At 31.6% G+C, this 18,328-nt stretch overlaps 1 protein-coding gene across 1 annotated transcript; it reads left to right on the top strand.

Annotated features, from left to right (window-relative positions):
- The first annotated feature begins 3,953 nt into the window (after positions 1–3,953).
- LOC139891017 (vacuolar protein-sorting-associated protein 11 homolog) lies at positions 3,954–9,051 on the top strand. The gene is made up of 5 exons (XM_071873946.1): positions 3,954–4,192; positions 4,824–4,997; positions 5,086–5,409; positions 5,946–7,658; positions 8,467–9,051. Exons 1-5 carry the CDS (start codon positions 3,983–3,985, stop codon positions 8,851–8,853), a joined length of 2,808 nt encoding a protein of 935 aa, XP_071730047.1. The 5' UTR covers positions 3,954–3,982; the 3' UTR covers positions 8,854–9,051.
- The last annotated feature ends 9,277 nt before the right edge of the window (positions 9,052–18,328 follow it).

Here is an 18,328-nt window from a genome sequence, read left to right as displayed (position 1 = left end):
GTTCATAAACCTATGATCAATACTAAACTTAAATCTATCAATTGATGATGTGGGGTTGTCGGCCAAGAAGGAAAAGACCTACACGATCCACTTTATTGTTTTACATCCAACAATTGGTTTTCAATTATATAAAGGATCACAGCTGGATAATTACCTATCCGTTTTCAGCAATCATCCAACATACAACACCTCACCTCTTAACCTATTATCTAATACCTAATCTTCATTCTTTATTAAAGCAAAAGTTAGGTTGTCTGCCACAAAATAAAGAAGACATGTACTAGTATTTAAAACAATAACCTTACTTTTCATTCTTCACTCTCATTATGTTGGTTTGATAAAAAAAATAATGTGGAGTTTTCTTGAGGCTCGTCAACCTGCTGTAAGTTATTGAATTTTTTATTGGATGGGTTCGAGTGGTGATAGTGGCGGTTTGATCTAGCTCGAAACAGATTTGAAGGAAACAATTAAAGAAAGTATAGTTGTGTTGTTAGTATTGTGGTTACGGTTGTAAACAGAAGAGAGAGAAAAATTTACAGAGAGAGAGATGAAGGTGGTATTTCGGTCATGGTGGCGGCGGGTTGAAGGTGATGGTGATGAACATGGTGGTGATTTGAGAAGAAAATCATAAGAGCCGAAGTATTAAGAATTAAGGGTGGTGTTTGATTGGTTGGATTATGTTTGTCGAACAGAAAACAAGAAACATGTTGTGTTATGGATTGTATTATGATAGTCTCGATGGTTGTGTTGATCGGAATAAGAAAATGAATCAAAACAGTAACGGTTACAGTTTGGTGATGGTTATAGGGTGGTGACTTGGTTGTTTGTCTTTGGTGGTGTCGGTTCTCAACGAGATTAAAGAGAAAAAAAGAATGGTGATGGAGTTTGAAAGTATATAGATAGTGGTTCTTGGTTATATTGAAGATGGGTGTGAGTTGTGGATGGCAATGGTCGTCGATGGTGAACCAAAGTGGTGGCGAGTGATTCTTGGACAATAAGAAGGAAGCAGAGAAGTGCAAGTGTGGTGAGTTGTTTATGTGTTTTTCTGTTCTTGATTTCAATTGCATTGTGAATATAGAATTATATTTACAGATAGTAATCGAATATTTGATGCAGTAAACTTGATTGTTTGTATTGTAAATTGATTTGGACGTATAAAAAAAATTGAGACAAAATATATAAAGCTTGATTGGAACGTGAAACAGAATTGATCCTTTTTCTGTTTCTTTTGGTTTTTCTCTCTTGAATTGCTGTGGTTAACTTATATAAAATGAGTATACAATGGATTCAGTTAACAAGGGTTGATTGATGCTGTCAGATTCAATTCAATCAAGAACAGGAAAGAAATCGAAAGATGAAACTGATAACTTACGGATTCTTGGATTGTTCTGTTTAATTCATTAGATGGAATCAGATACTAGCATATAGGAAGTACATGCATTATGTATATAAAATATAAAACAGATAGTTAGTGGAACTGATTTTGTTTGCTTGTTGAATCACTTCTTGTTAGGTAAATCAAATTAGAGACATAATCAACAATTTAATACAGTTTGATTGATACTTGTAACAAGATCGTACGAATTTATTAATTTTATGGTTTATATATTTAATACTAATAATTATTAAATATATTAGTAATAATAATTATTATATTAATAATAATAAATAATAATGATACTATTAATAATAAAGATGATTATAATATTATTAATGTTTATATTAATAAAATATATTATTTTCTAATAAATATTAATAATAATTAAATATGTTAATAATCATATAATATATTATATAATAATTTTTATTGAATGTTTATTATTTATACATTTTACTTTATATATATTACAACATTCATTTAATAATAATTATACATAGAAATTATATCTATTGATATATAGATTACAACATAATTATTTTGTATTCTTGTTTTAAATATTTATTCTAAATTATATTTTATTATTTCCAATTATCATATATCCTTACGTTTACATATATATATATATATATATATATATATATATATATACATATTTACAAATAATTATTCGTGAATCGTCGGGAACAGTCGAATGGTAATTGCATATGTGAAAATAGTTCAAAATTTTTTTGAAACTCAACATTACAGTCTTTGCTTATCGTGTCGAACTCATATAAAGATTAAGTTTAAATTTAGTTGGAAATTTCCGGGTCGTCACATATAAATTTCTGGCTTCATCACTGGTACTACTTAACATGCATGGGTCGGTCAACTAGTCGGTGAGGCCACTAGAGGGTTGGTTTTAGTGTTTTACCCTACTTAACATATGTGTCAAGTCATAACAGCATTGAGATGTTTACATCAGAACAAAAATCCTGTAATGGCCTATGTTGATTATAAAAACTATTTTAGTGGACAACTAACAACATAATTTCAGTGGTTGCCTGGTTATGGGATCCACAAATTTTAAAATAGATATGCAGAGGCCGCCATCTAGCTCTCGCACGGATCCCACAGAGGATCGCCCATTTCAATAACATTAATTGGCTTCGAAGAAGATAATTTTCTCTTTTAAGAAACTTCTCCATATCTATTAGTTAACAATATATAGTTGATAATTAACACTATAATCGTTACATCAAACAAATTTCCTAAGTCCAACTCGCCAGTCTAGTAGTCAACAAAAAAGTCAAACAAGTTAAGAAAGTTTAAAGCATTGATCATTATTGAGTAATACTCATATACAACTTTATAAGCAAATGCTACAACTAGAAATTTAAAACTATCACATATTCTGTTAGCAAATGTTAATCGAAAAATTAAACAAGTTAAAAACCAAGCATTACATAATTAACAATTGTGAAAATTGTGGCTACTAGTTACAATTAGAACATGAAACAAATCTGCAACTCACCAAATCATCAACTAAAAGTATAGAATAGTAGAAGAAGTACAAAAATTTTAACATAAACTTTGTAAACCCTAGATTAATTATTGAATATGGAATACATGATTTAATACCTAGAATTAAAATAAGATGGGCAATCCACATCTTCCTTTCTTTCTTTGATTTGAAATTGAAAATATGAAGTTACCAAGATTTGAAGCTCGTATAAGTGCAAAAGAAAAAGAATTCGACTTGTTATGGGTAAAAATTACTCTTTTGGGCTGGACTTATTCTTGTGTGTTACGGGCAAGGGGCAACTGAAAAAAAATAATACTATTAGACTCGTGCAGCCCATAAAGGGCATATGACCCCATTTGACCATACTCTCGTACTGTCCTGCAAGTCATATCTTATCACAACTTATTAAAGCTTGCCATACCCCATTCACATATCCCATCTTGCGTGAGTCGCGTGAATGATGTATCGAGTATTTGGTCTGAGCCGCATCACATGAGCTGGGTTAATTGTATATTGTATTTACATAGGTCATTGCTTTTTTTTTTTTTTACGGCGAAAAAATGAAATATTATTAAGAAAACCATCATCAAATTGATGATGATTAACAACATATTAAAATGAAAGAGGCTAGTGAGTCAAAAAAAAAAAAAAAAAAAAGAGAAAAATTGAAAGAACAAAACAAAACAAATAAGCAAGAACATGTTTCCGGGAAACACGAAGCCCAACGTTGACTGGGCTTATGAGCCCACTCGATAACTAGACATAAGCACCTATCTTTCTTTTTAATAGGCCCAATGTTTACAGTGTTCAAAGCGCCATCGAGGTTGAACAAGAACGATTCGAGGGTTAAACTCAAGGAACGGAATAGATCGGCGAATAAAATCAGGTTCTGGGCGAAAATCTGCATCGAAAATTTAACATAATCATGCTCTAATCCTTCTTTTTTAAGAGCACCAGCTTTGTAACCTCCTATGCTTTATCTAATTTGATACTTAATATTAACCCCTTTTCTTGCCCATATCTATAGATTGAGATGAGGTGATTATTACAATTACCAATCCGATTTGACAAACAAACAATCGAATAATCAATCAATTATGTATCAATGGAGGAAATTCGAATTTTTTGAGGAAAAATATGGCGGAAAAAGCTTGGCTGATGGAAAAATAGAGTGTTGTTCAAGCGGAAGGGGTAAATTAGCGGTTGGATGTGAAGATGGAACAGTTACTTTACTAGATCGAGGTTTTAAGTTCAGCTATGTATTTCAAGCTCATACGTCATCTGTTTTATTCCTCCAACAACTCAAGGTTGATTTTTGTGTATAGATGCTAATGTTAAGTTATTTGATTGTGTATAGTTGTTGCAATTACTGTTCCTATTTATATAAATGATACAGATAGGGCAAATTTCTAATTAAGGGAACTTAATTACCTATATTTCTGAAATTTGTTTCGTTGATTAAAAGGACTGGAAATGAAGATTGATCGACGAAAAGGGGTGGAATTTTAGAATTTTTAATGAAATTTTAAGATAAAATGGATGTTCAGTTACCTGCATTAGGAAGTTGAGTCCTTTATATTGATAATCCGGTTTCGTGTACATATTGTGTTGATAAATGTTAAGTTCCGATCCGTTTATGAGCAAAACGATGTTTAGTTACCTACGTTAAGAAACCTTGGTAATTATGTTACCTATTCGTTAACTAAATTCGAAGTATATAGTTGGTGAAAGTGAAATAAATAGGGCAGGAGGTTGGAGTATGTAGATTAATTTACAGATATGTATGTATATATACTACTTTGTGATCAAAATCAGAATGTATCATGTCTATTCTATCTAGTTTTTGAAGTTAATATCTTATAATGATCATAGCCAAATTTGGAGGATTCCTTATTATATGATACGAAATTTATTTTGTTGTTGTTTTAAATGGACCAGCAACGTAACTTCCTGCTAACTGTGGGAGAAGACGAACAAATATCTCCACAGTTATCATCTGTTTGCCTCAAGGTTTTTGATCTTGATAAAACTCAACCCGAGGGTCCCAGTACATCAATTCCTGATTGTATTCAAATACTACGGATATTCACTAATCAGTTTCCAGAAGCAAAGGTCTGCACTTTATAGTTTATACATCAATTTTTCTGTTTATGTTTTAATGATATATAATTAAATGATTTACCTACTTGTTATTTTGCAGATAACATCATTTCTAGTTTTAGAAGAAGCTCCACCGATACTGCTAATAGCTATTGGACTAGACAATGGTTGCATTTATTGTATTCAAGGAGATATTGAACGTGAACGTATCAAACGTTTCATGCTTCAAGTGGAGAATCATCAAGATAAAAGCCAATGTTCTATAACTGGAATGGCGTTTCGTGTTGATGGGAAAGCTTTTCAGTTATTTGCAGTTACTCCAAATTCTGTTAGCTTGTTTAACTTGCAGACTCAGCCCGCTAGCCGACAAACCCTTGATCATATAGGATCTAATGTCAACAGCGTTGCAATGAACGACCGTTTGGTATCACCATTCTCCTTCTTTTTTATGCTAATTGCTTGATTTAATTGCACTAAAAGGTCTCAAACCTTATGTTTATGTGGAATTTATCTTACCAAAATACGGTACGCATGCAAGAAATCTATTTTCATGTAATTCTGAACTTGCGGGTAAGTAGGAAATTGAGATGGTTACCTTAAATTAAAAGACAATTGAAAGTTGGTTATCCTAAATTTAAAGAATTTTGGATTTATCAACCTTGGATAGAAAAGCTTGTGCCTTTTAATGAATTTATCAATGTTAGATACAAAAGCTTGTACCTTTTAATGAATTTATCAATCTTAGATACAAAAGCTTGTATCTTTGAATGAATTTATCAATCTTAGATACAAAAGCTTGCACCTTGTAATGAACGAGAAAATACCCTGTTACCTAGAATAAAATTCTTGAAGAAGTTGCTTACCTTTTCATGCAGTTAGTCTTATTTTTTCTCATATACTATTAGTATTAACTATTATTATGATTATGACTCAAGGGAGATAAATCTTGTATGTTATCAGGAGTTTATCATTGGTCGACCTGAGGCCGTGTATTTCTATGAAGTTGACGGTAGAGGTCCTTGTTGGGCTTTTGAAGGAGAAAAGAAGTTTCTTAGCTGGTTTCGTGGATACTTATTATGTGTAATCGCAGACCAAAGAAGTGGCAACCACACATTTAACATCTACGATTTAAAAAATCGCCTAATTGCACACAGTATAGTTGTTAAAGAAGTTTCTCACATGTTATGTGAATGGGGAAGCATAGTTCTTATAATGAAAGATAGTTCAGCTATCTGTATTGGTGAAAAAGATATGGAAAGCAAATTGGACATGCTTTTTAAAAAGAATCTTTATACTGTAGCCATTAATCTTGTTCAGAGTCAACAAGCTGATGCAGCTGCTACAGCTGAAGTGTTAAGAAAATATGGTGATCATTTATATAGCAAGCAAGATTTTGATGAAGCTATGGCTCAGTACATTCATACGATCGGTCATCTAGAACCTTCTTATGTGATCCAGAAGTTTCTAGATGCACAAAGGATCTATAATCTTACAAACTACTTGGAGAACTTGCATGAAAAAGGTCTTGGTTCAAAAGACCATACTACCCTTCTTTTAAACTGTTATACCAAACTGAAAGATGTGGAGAAACTGAATGTTTTTATAAAAAATGAGGATGGTGTCGGGGAACATAAGTTTGATGTGGAAACTGCAATTAGGGTTTGTCGAGCTGCTAATTATCATGAACATGCAATGTATGTTGCTAAAAAGAGTGGTAGACATGAGTGGTATTTAAAGATTTTGCTTGAAGATTTGGGACGATATGAAGAGGCGTTGCAGTATATTTCAAGTCTTGACTCGAGTCAAGCTGGTGTGACGGTTAAAGAGTACGGTAAGATACTTATCGAGCATAAACCGGAGGAAACTGTCGAAATTCTCATGAGACTTTGCACCGAGGAAGGTACATATGCATATATGTTACCGTCCCCTGTTGATTTTCTCAATATCTTCATTCATTATCCAAGATCACTTATGAATTTTCTTGAAAAGTATATAAAAAAAGTCAAAGACTCGCCTGCACAAGTCGAAATTCACAACACGTTATTGGAGCTATATTTATCTAGCGATTTGAATTTCCCATCGATGTCACAAGCTAATATTATTGAAAACGGTACTTTGAAACAAGAGGTTAACGGGAAATTAACTCAAGAACATGAAAATATCAAAAGTGAAAACGATCATCAAGAAAGACTTAAAAAGGGGCTTGTATTACTCAAGAGTGCATGGCCGTCAGATCTAGAACAACCATTGTATGATGTTGATTTGGCTATTATTCTGTGTGAAATGAATGCATTCAAAGAAGGCCTTTTATATCTCTATGAAAAGTTGAAACTTTTTAAAGAGGTGATTGCTTGTTACATGCGGTCACATGATCACGAAGGTTTGATTGCTTGTTGTAAGAGGCTCGGGGATTCAGGAACGGGTGGTGACCCGACCCTTTGGGCAGATTTATTGAAGTATTTTGGTGAACTTGGGGAAGATTGCTCTAAAGAAGTGCGGGAAGTTTTGACTTATATTGAAAGAGACGATATTTTGCCTCCTATTATGGTTTTGCAGACACTTTCTTTAAATCCATGTCTTAGTCTTTCTGTCATTAAAGATTATATAGCTAGAAAATTGGAACATGAGTCGAAGCTTATTGAAGAAGACCGCCGAATGATCGACAAGTACCAGGTTGGCCTTTATTTTTTCTTATGATTTCAATGTTACAGTTAAAATATATATTCGTTGAGGTGTGACAGTACAGCAAAGCCCATTGTAAGCAAGAGTTTTCTTGTTTTCTTTCATGGTCACAATTTTGAGTCACGTTTTTAAGAATGGGTCTGTAAAGGTTAATGCTTTATCTCCCAACTTGAAAACGGGCCCAATGGGTCAAACGTGCATGCGGTGTACTTATCAATGCATATGACCTTTTAATGCTATTACTCAAAAACCTAGATTACTATTGAAGCCCAAGTGGTTGGGGCCCCGAGTTCCTTGCAAGAGGTCTCAGGTTCGAATCCCGTGTAGGACGAATATTTAGTGGTGGCCAGGGATGGGTTGGAAACAACCAGGGAGTATTCAAGCTGGGTTGCGTACATCAGAGTATGTGGTCGGATTACTCGCCCTCCCGGGTAGCCCGGGAAAAACCTTCTACCTTTTACCTTTTTACCTTTTTACCTTTTTTACCTAGATTACTATTGAAATAGTATGATTTCAGCAATCATATATTAAATTAACGCAGCAGTTAGATATTCCGGATAAAGATTTCGTTTTTGACCCGTACTAAAAATTACCCAATTTGAACTGCTACTCATATGTTACCTATGCTGCCTATATCTGAGCAGATAAATCTCAATTTCTTAGTTGCTAGAATTTTACATTTTTACTCTGTTTCACTTTTCACAATGAATAAAATAATCAACCCTTTAGAATTAGGATTATACCCTCATTCTAAATCAGCATATCATTATATATTATTGATCTATATTTGGTTGTGCAGGAAGAAACATCAACAATGAGAAAAGAAATTCAAGATTTGAGGACCAATGCTCGAATCTTTCAGCTAAGCAAGTGTACGGCTTGCACTTTTACGCTTGATCTTCCAGCTGTCCACTTCATGTGTATGCATTCATTTCATCAACGTTGTCTTGGTGACAACGAAAAAGAATGTCCGGAATGCGCACCCGAGTACAGATCGGTCCTTGAAATGAAAAGAAACTTGGAAAGCAACTCCAAAAACCAAGATCAGTTCTTTAATCAAGTTAAGAGCTCAAAAGATGGATTTTCAGTAATTGCTGAATATTTTGGAAAGGGGATTATTAGCAAAACCAGTAAAGAACCAGCTGGATCTCGAAGATCAAACGGTACTTCCACCACTAGCTTCTGAGCTGTCGTATGTTCGTGTGATCTTTTTTGGATTTTGTTTGTTGAAACCAAGAACAAGAGTGACCTAAATAATGGCAATTATAGATCATTTTGTTTATGGAATAATTCCAGGAGGTGATAAACTGGTTTATTTTACGTCTGTAGAGTTGTGTTTGTGCATTCGAAAAGTTATGGTATTTGTTTCGATTATGGATTTTAATTTGTTGAGGTTATATCTTACATGTGTTTGCGAAACGTTTTGTTGGATTCATTTACGTTTTGGTCTGTAACACTGATTGAATGAATTGTGGCATTTGGTTCTCTCGATATGTTTATGTTAATTTAATAGGGTCTGTTTACTTACCACTTAATGATCTGTTTCTGTTTCTGTCTGTACAACTCTTAATTCAGTAACTAAAATTGTTGTTTCTTTATCACTTAATCTGAAAATTGATCTGTATCCGGGAGACATGAAATCAGACACGCCTCCAGAATAGGATACAAATAAAAATATAGGCAAATTCAGAAAAATAGTAAACAATCCCACTCTTGGGTTTTTACATTCTTAGAATATTTGTTAGTCACAAAACCAGTGAGTCAAGTAGTTAACTATGAACTGATGCATGATTTCACCATATTTGAATGATTTTTTTTTTCTTTTGAGCTTACAGATTATTATTGGGTTGTGGGTTTAGTGTTATTCTTGGTTCTTGACATAACAGTATGTGGGCCGGTGTGTTCTCATGAACTTTTTATTGCATCAAGAGTTGATTGTGGACCATGTAAGTTCTTCTCTCAGGGACCTCTTTCTTTTTTGTATATACATCATACATGAACCTCTGTTTAGCGCATGTCGCTTTGTGTTATGTTTGCCACTTATTTCATCTTTTATGTTCGCACTTTCTTAACATGGCGTCACACACTAGTCTATATACGTTGGTATAGTCGTTAGATTTACCTCTTCTTGAAAGATAGATTGAACGCCTAAGTGTAAGAGTGGCAAGTTACGGGCAAACAGTTAGGTTTTTTGGTTTTTGTTCAGGCTGTTCGAGAAGGGCGAGTATTTTTATTCAGATGTACGCGGCTTAACTGGGTTATCTTGTGACAATTTTGATACATTCTCTGACTACTGCAACATATGTTGCTATGGAGGTTTGAACGTGAGATCTCTTGCATATATATTGAGACGTGAAGCACTAGGCTGAATAAGCTCAAATTACGATCAAGCTAACTAAGCTCAAAGTGATACAAGCTATGAAAATTGACCCGGAAACATTCGATAACGAATACTAGTCCCTTTTATATGTAAAAGAAAAGAATACAATATAATTAGACATCAAAGTTTATTTATAAAAAATGTTCTCCGTATAAGTGCTAATGTTTTATTATTTATTTTGTACCCCAATCTCCATGAGATCTTAAATCTATAGAAAACGCGGTTCATAAAGGTAATATTGCATTATTAACGGAAACATAGAAAGAGTCGTTACTTGAAGGACCATGCCTACTTGCACCATGTGTTCAAATCCATATTTAATCATCGTTTTTCATCACTCATAAAACTTGACATAATAATTGATCAGATCCGTATTTAATCATTATTAGTAACTATTTTTTTATTACCATGTACAAAGCATTACATTTCTTCTATTCAAACTAGGCAATTTCTATAATGTCCTCATATATAATCATCTCTTTATTTTTTAATTAAATAAATATAGTTACTCCGTACAATATTTCAAGAAAACATAATTAAAAACAAGTCGAAAAGTTTGATATAAAAATGTAGTGAAATCAAAGTTATATACGGAATATGTTTTATGTACAAACTACTCCGTATCATATTTCATATTTAATTACGAAATACTGAGTATAATTTTCAATATCGCCAGCATACATGTGACGCGAATTAAGCCACCAAGAAACCATATACCCGAACCAAACATTAAAATTAAAACACCACAACTCCTATAAAAATTAAGGAAGAAAAAAAGAACTATAAAATTAAAATTAATTGATAATAACAAAAGAAATATATTAAGAATTAGAATAAGAGTTCTAAGAGTACTGAAAGGTTGGAGAACTCGAATGTCGGGGAGATCCCGTTTAGAAATTTTTGGGGAGAACTCGAATATCGGAGAGATCTCGTTTAGAAATTTTTGGGGAGAACTCGAATATCGGAGAGATCTCGTTTAGACATTTTTGGGAAGATCTCGGCATCTCGGAAAAATCTCGGAGAGATCTCGGATAGTGACTTACGTTGACTCATGCATGTTATTGGACACTTTAGGCAAAAAAAAAAAAAAAAAAAAAAACGCAAAATATAAGGACTAACACTGCGATCATGTGTGTTAACACCTATTTCCTTATGAGGTAAGGCTTAGCGTGTCAACAAGATACTAGAAGTAATCTAGCTTTAAGAGGACGGAGTGTTTCCGATTGATTTTTACCCTTGGGAAATAATCCCTGCAGACCCGGTTCACAAGTGTAGAAACTTGTGGGGTGGCTTAATCAATCTGTCGCCCGTAGAGTGTAAAAGTGCTAGCCGGATGACTTCTAGTGAGAGAAAGTAGAGAGAGAAAGAGAAGTGAAGTCTCAGCTCTCAAAGTTGTCAGAATGTCTGAACTGTGTAAAATGACGACCCAAGGGGTCTATTTATAGTGTCAGATCCACCAGATTGCTAGGGGACACGTGTCAGATGATGATACGTTATATTTAACTAGCCTGTTCACTGCCCATTTGCATCGGGGAAAACATTACAGGCATTAAATGTAGACGAATTTTTCTGACGCTGTTATGATTAATTTTGCACGGTTGAGATCCTTCAGGCGCCTCCAGCTGTAAAAGTGTTATTTCGTACCCCACATTTAAACTCACCCATACACGTGTCTTAATCGTGGCCATAAAAATTGCATCGATGAACTCCTATATAAACCGTCATAACCCTTTTACCTTCACTTTTTTACCTTTGCCAAGATCCGAAAAGCATATTTCTCCCCATATCTTCATCGCATTCTTCAATTTTCAACTTTTTAAGGTTTAGCATCTTTCCAAGGTCAGTTATACTTCATCCTTCTGCTATTTTCTTCTTATTGATATCTTTTTACTGTATTATCATGGCTTCTACTCCAAGTACTGGCCAAGAACACGCAAAGCCTTCTTCGTCAAATACCGCTGACATTCCAGAAGTTAGCACGATGGCGTCATCATTGACAAGTGAATACTTAGATGGGTTAAAGATTGCCTTCCGCCATCTTAATCAATACAACCCTGTTCTTCCCACCAACAAACAAACTGCTGACAACCCTCCTGACGGAAAAATTACTTTATACGCTTTACAAATTACTCACGGCAACCTCCGTGTTTCCCTTACTAACTTTCTTCTTCGTCTTCTTAGATATTATAAGGCCTGTCTTAGTCAGATGCATCCCCATGGCCTTCAAAAAATCATCCTTTTTGAAATGTACTGCAATGCTATTAATATAAAGCCTCGCATTAAAGTTTTTATCTCCTTGTTTAGAATTCGCACAATTAGTGACTGCTGGCTTACGATTGATAGTAAGCGAAATACTCATTTTGTTGGCACAAATAGAGTTTCAAATTTGAAGGACTGGAAAAGTCCATTTTTCTTTGTTGATGAGACTGTTATTCCGGAGGAGTACTCCGTTGTCCGGGAATGGGGTGCTATTGATGCTGGTGTAGGAAAGGGTGTGAAGATTTCTGCCTCAGAGCAGCGGATAGTAAATAGCTTGAAAGAGCTCCGCCTTCCGCCCAGATCATACGAAAGGTATGAGGGAATTCTTGTGCTATGCAAAGTGAGTCAAGAATGACCGAGCACTTATGTGCCAGTACTTCATGAGAAAAACCAGGGTAGGATGTGATATGATCATCCTATTATATATATAAATGTGTTTCTACTGCTTGTCATGTTTGCTTATATTGCTGTTCATGTTCAATTCTTGCAGCCAACTCCGTGATGCAGGTTCGTTCTGCTCTTTTATCCGTTGATCTTGATGATGATGTGGAGGTCACTGTTCGTGACAAAACGGCTGAAGAGCTAGAGGCGGAGAGAGCTGCAGCTGAGGCTAAAGCTACTGCTGATGCTGCTGCGCTGAAAAGGGGGAAGAAATCGTTGTTAGCAGCTCGGACAGTGAATCTGGATCTGAAGAGACAGACACTGAGCGAACAGCGGACAGCGGACGACACCACCACAGCCGAGCAGCAGACATCTGGTTCGGTTGATATCACGGGTGAAACAAAACCCACCCCCCTCCAACCCAAAAGACAAGGAAGAAGAGCATAGGCTCTAAGAGGGTAAAAAGTACAGAGGGGGGCCAAAAGCAGAAACGCAGAAGAAGTATGTCATTCTGCTCTTTCTTGATAATGTGTCATACCCCGTCCTAATCCATCCGGATGAAGTCCATATCGATTATAAACGATTCACAACAGTTGATTACATCGCGAGGTACTTGACCTCTATATGATACATTTTACAAACATTGCATTCGTTTTTGAAAAGACAATCTTTCGTTACATCGAAAGTTGACGACATGCATACCATTTTATAATATATCTAACTATAATTGACTTAATAATAATCTTGATGAACTCAACGACTCGAATGCAACGTCTTTTGAAATATGTCATGAATGACTCCAAGTAATATCTTTAAAATGAGCAATTGCACAGCGGAAGATTTCTTTCGTACCTGAGAATAAACATGCTTTCAAGTGTCAACCAAAAGGTTGGTGAGTTCATTAGTTTATCATAAATAATCAACTCACAATTTTAATAGACCACAAGATTTCATATTTCCATTTCTCATAAACATACGTCCCATGCATAGAGACAAAAATATCATTCATATGGATTGAACACCTGGTAACCGACATTCACAATATGTATATAAGAATATCCCCATCATTCCGGGATCCTCCTTCAGACATGATATAAACTTCGAAGTACTAAAGCATCCGGTACTTTGGATGGGGCTTGTTGGGCCCAATAGATCTATCTTTAGGATTCGCGTCAATTAGGGTGTCTGTTCCCTAATTCTTAGATTACCAGACTAAAAAGGGTGATATTCGGTTTAATAATCCAACCATAGAATGTAATTTTAAGTACGTGTGTCTATTCAGTAAAACAGTTATAAAAGCAGCGCATGTATTCCCAGTCCCAAAAATATATATTGCAAAAGCATTTAAAAGGGGAGCAAATGAAACTCACCTAATGTATTTTGTAGTAAAAATACATATGACTATATGGAACAACTGAACAATGCAGGGTTGGCCTCGGATTCACGAACCTATATCATTTGTATATTTATTAATATTCACAGTTGTAATTGAGTACACACACACACACACACACATATATATATACATACATATATATATATATACATATATATATATATATATATATATATATATATATATATATATATATATATATATATATTTGTATACATGTATTAGTTGTATCATTTTTATGTTAATAATATATACATATATATATATATGTTTTATATGTTTGTATATATATAAAAATATTAAATTTTTGTTATATTTTATGTGTTAAATATATATATTTATGTATGTATTTAATTTGTTTATCAAAATAGTAATTCTATTATACCAATTTAATATTAGTAAAAATAAATAATGATAATAACATTAATAATATACATATGTTAATAATAACCCTATTAGTGAATATAACAATGATATTAATAATAGTACTTGTAACATTATTAATTTTACTGTTTATGGTAGTTATGATATTAATGATTTAATAATAATAATAATAATAATAATAATAATAATAATAATAATAATAATAATAATAATAATAATAATAATAATAATAATAATAAAAGTTACAAAAGTGTTACTAGTACTAATATTAATGAGAAAATGATAACTTGTATTATATTCCATAATAATAATAATAATAACCCTAATCATAATAATATTAATACATATATTAGTAACAATATCTATATTTCATAAATGATACAATTTAAGAATAATCAACATATTAATATTACTTATAGCAATAATAATGATAATGATAATAATAATAATAATAACAATAATGATTTTGATATTATTAATAATCATGGTAATTATAATACTAACACTAATATTAATTATAATACTTATAAATATAAATGTGATAATAATTATAATCATAATACTAACAAAAATAATAATACTCATAATTGTAATAATAACATTTATGATGATGATAATAATAATAATAATAATAATAATAATAATAACAATAATAATAATAATAATTATTATTATTATTATTATTATTATTATTATTATTATTATTATTATTATTATTATTATTATTATTATTATTATTAAAAGAGATAGGCTACCTTATCAAAGGAGCCATATTAAAAGAATTGCACCAAGTGAGGATCGAACCCATGACCCCTCGTAAACCCGAAACCCTTTCAACCAACTGAGCTACTCATCTTTTCCTGAATAAACTCGTTTCTTATTATTTTTATCCCTTATTTATTTTGTTCTATAACCATCTTCATCTTCAAAATTTATATCGATCAGAGACATAACCAAACATAATACTCCAGTTGACCAACGATTCAGGTTATGAATTACAGCGAATCAGACTAACACCATATTAGTTTTGATTAATAAAAAAAAAATTAAAAGGAACCCAAGAACAGTCGCTGTATGCTTCGAAAAAAATAATGAAGAACTTAAATCCAAATTTCGAGTTTTAGGAAGTTTTAGACAATAGTTATAACATGAAAAAGGTTTTAATTCCATCCTATAAACTTTATCAATTCTCAATTTATCCAGAAACAAAACACATGAATCAAATTTTGCTATGAACAAGAAGGTTGACTTTTTATTCAAATTATTTGACTCGTAAATTTGAAACGAATAATAGAAATTAGAGGCTGCTATTGTACAGATAGTTTAAACAAACAATTCCTAGCAAAACTACATTTTTACATTTTTGAAATACGATTCGAAATCAAGTTTTTTAAAAAAAACTCATGAACAGAGCAGACTTGTTGCTGCGTCTCCTTTTTTTTTTTAATTTAATTGACAATTTGAAGTTGTTTTAAATTCTAATTGATAATGGTGATTAAGAAGCTGAATGAGTTACCTAATATTGGTGAGAATTTCGATTGGTTTGTAGCCCCCAATTGGCCGACACACAATATTTGGTCAGGAGTATTAAAAGAAAAAAACTTTGTTAAGTTCAACAAATTCTACAATTGATATGGACGTAATCAATCTTTAAAGATGTAAACAAAATCACTTACTGTATTTGATTGATATAGGAAACTGATTTTGGCTTTTATCAAAACGTACGAATGATTTTTAGAACAATAATTATATTAAATTTCTATTAATATTAATAATAGGATTAATAATAATATTATTAATATTATCCTTATCAAATAATAAAAAAAAATGATATTAATAATATTATTACTAATAATAATGAATTATATCATTTTCTATTAACTATAGTAATATTTATTATACAAACATTAATATCCAATATTAATTTTTAATAACAATATTGAAACTAACAGCAATATTAATAATAATATAAACAATGATAATAATATAATAAAACTAATAATTGTATTAATAATAATAATAAATAGTAGTGATCCTAAAAATCATAAAATTGATAATTTTAATAAGTTTGCTAATAATAATCATACTAAATGATAACAATAATATTATTGATAATACTACTTATATTAATATTAATGATAATAATAATATTAATTATTATAATAATATAACAATTTATATATATATCTAATTTCGTATGTATATATATGTACTTTACATAATAATATTAATGATAACAATATTAATATTAATATTAATGTTAATAATAGTATTAATAAAAGTAATGATAATAATATTAATATAGAAATTATACTTTAACTTGTAATTACTTATAATATATTAATATACAATTAATTTATGTAATATTTAATAATTAAATAATATATTATATGATAACCTTCATTGAATATTTAATGTTTATACATTTTATTTATTGCAATATAATCTTGTATAAGAATCATATATATATATATATATATATATATATATATATATATATATATATATATATATATATATATATATATATATATATATATATATATATATATATATATATAATACTATATATATACAATTATGTTTGACTCATTTGTTTACAATATACTAAAAATAACAAGCTTTACTTGTTTAAAGTTATCTTTCATAATAATTAGATTACTTAACAGTTCATTAATATAATTAATGTAATTATTTACATCTATAATTATTTATATTTACACTTCTGGTTACAATTAAAGGTTCGTGAATCATCAAGAGCAGTTGGGAGTAATATATAAAAGTAGTTCAAACATTTTAAGATTCAATATTACAGACTTTGCTTATCGTATCGAAATCACATAAAGATTAAAGTTTAAATTTGGTCAGAAATTTTCGGGTCATCACAGTACCTACCCGAAATTTGAGTGCGGTCGTCATGGGTAACAATAAAAATGTTTTCATGACAAATATGAGTTGATAAATTGATTTTTATCATCATTGAGTAATATGGATAAAAATAATTCGATTATTCGAAGAGTACGAATGAAGCTATCACCAAAGAGGGAAATAGGAAAGTAAAGATTTATCTTAACTTTTGACAGAGTCAGGGTTGAATTTAGAAAATAAAGTTTGTCTTAACTTTTGACGTCATCTTGATTGAATTCCGGAATTCAAGGGATATAAAGAAAATCTTCAAAATCTAAAAGATTTGATTCTTCGGCGAATAAGGAAATTAAGATCTCTATAATTAAATGCGACGATTTGTCCCGATTACTACATCTGATATTTCCATTATAAATTTACCTTTTCCGTTTCATTAGTTTTCACCACTTTTATACTCAATTCTCAAATCCAAAAGATTGTTAAAATACATAATCCAATTCTAATCCTTGTCCTTATCCTGACTGTCATAACAATCATTCTCCTTTTCCAACTTCCACAGGATGAATTTTTTTATTTCTACTATGCTCTAGGGATTATTGTATTTATAATCCTTCTGTGTCTTTATATTGCTATACGCACTGATATCCACAGTTTGTAATTTCGGTGTTGTTGTTGGGCTGTATATTCTTCCTTATATTTCAATGTCCCTATTCATGTCTCCTATAATCACTGTCATCCACAGTTAATACTCCCTCCTATTTGCTGCGATTTATACTCCAATTTCTGTTTCGGAGCTTTGTCCCTTCGTTTCTTCTTCTTGCGATTGGGCATCTCTTGTAATGGTCCAGAATTCGTAGATATAAGTTTCAGAATGAACATTGTTAATGTTCTAAGAAAGAAACGGTAATAGCACAATTTGACTTGTCAAATTACCAGAATTCAAGGAAAAGATGGGACTATCAAGAATATATTTTCTTGACATGTTCGGAAATTAAT

Source organism: Rutidosis leptorrhynchoides, chromosome 2, assembly GCF_046630445.1.
Source record: "Rutidosis leptorrhynchoides isolate AG116_Rl617_1_P2 chromosome 2, CSIRO_AGI_Rlap_v1, whole genome shotgun sequence".
NCBI lineage: Eukaryota > Viridiplantae > Streptophyta > Magnoliopsida > Asterales > Asteraceae > Rutidosis > Rutidosis leptorrhynchoides.
This window is presented reverse-complemented; position numbering and strand designations above follow the sequence as displayed.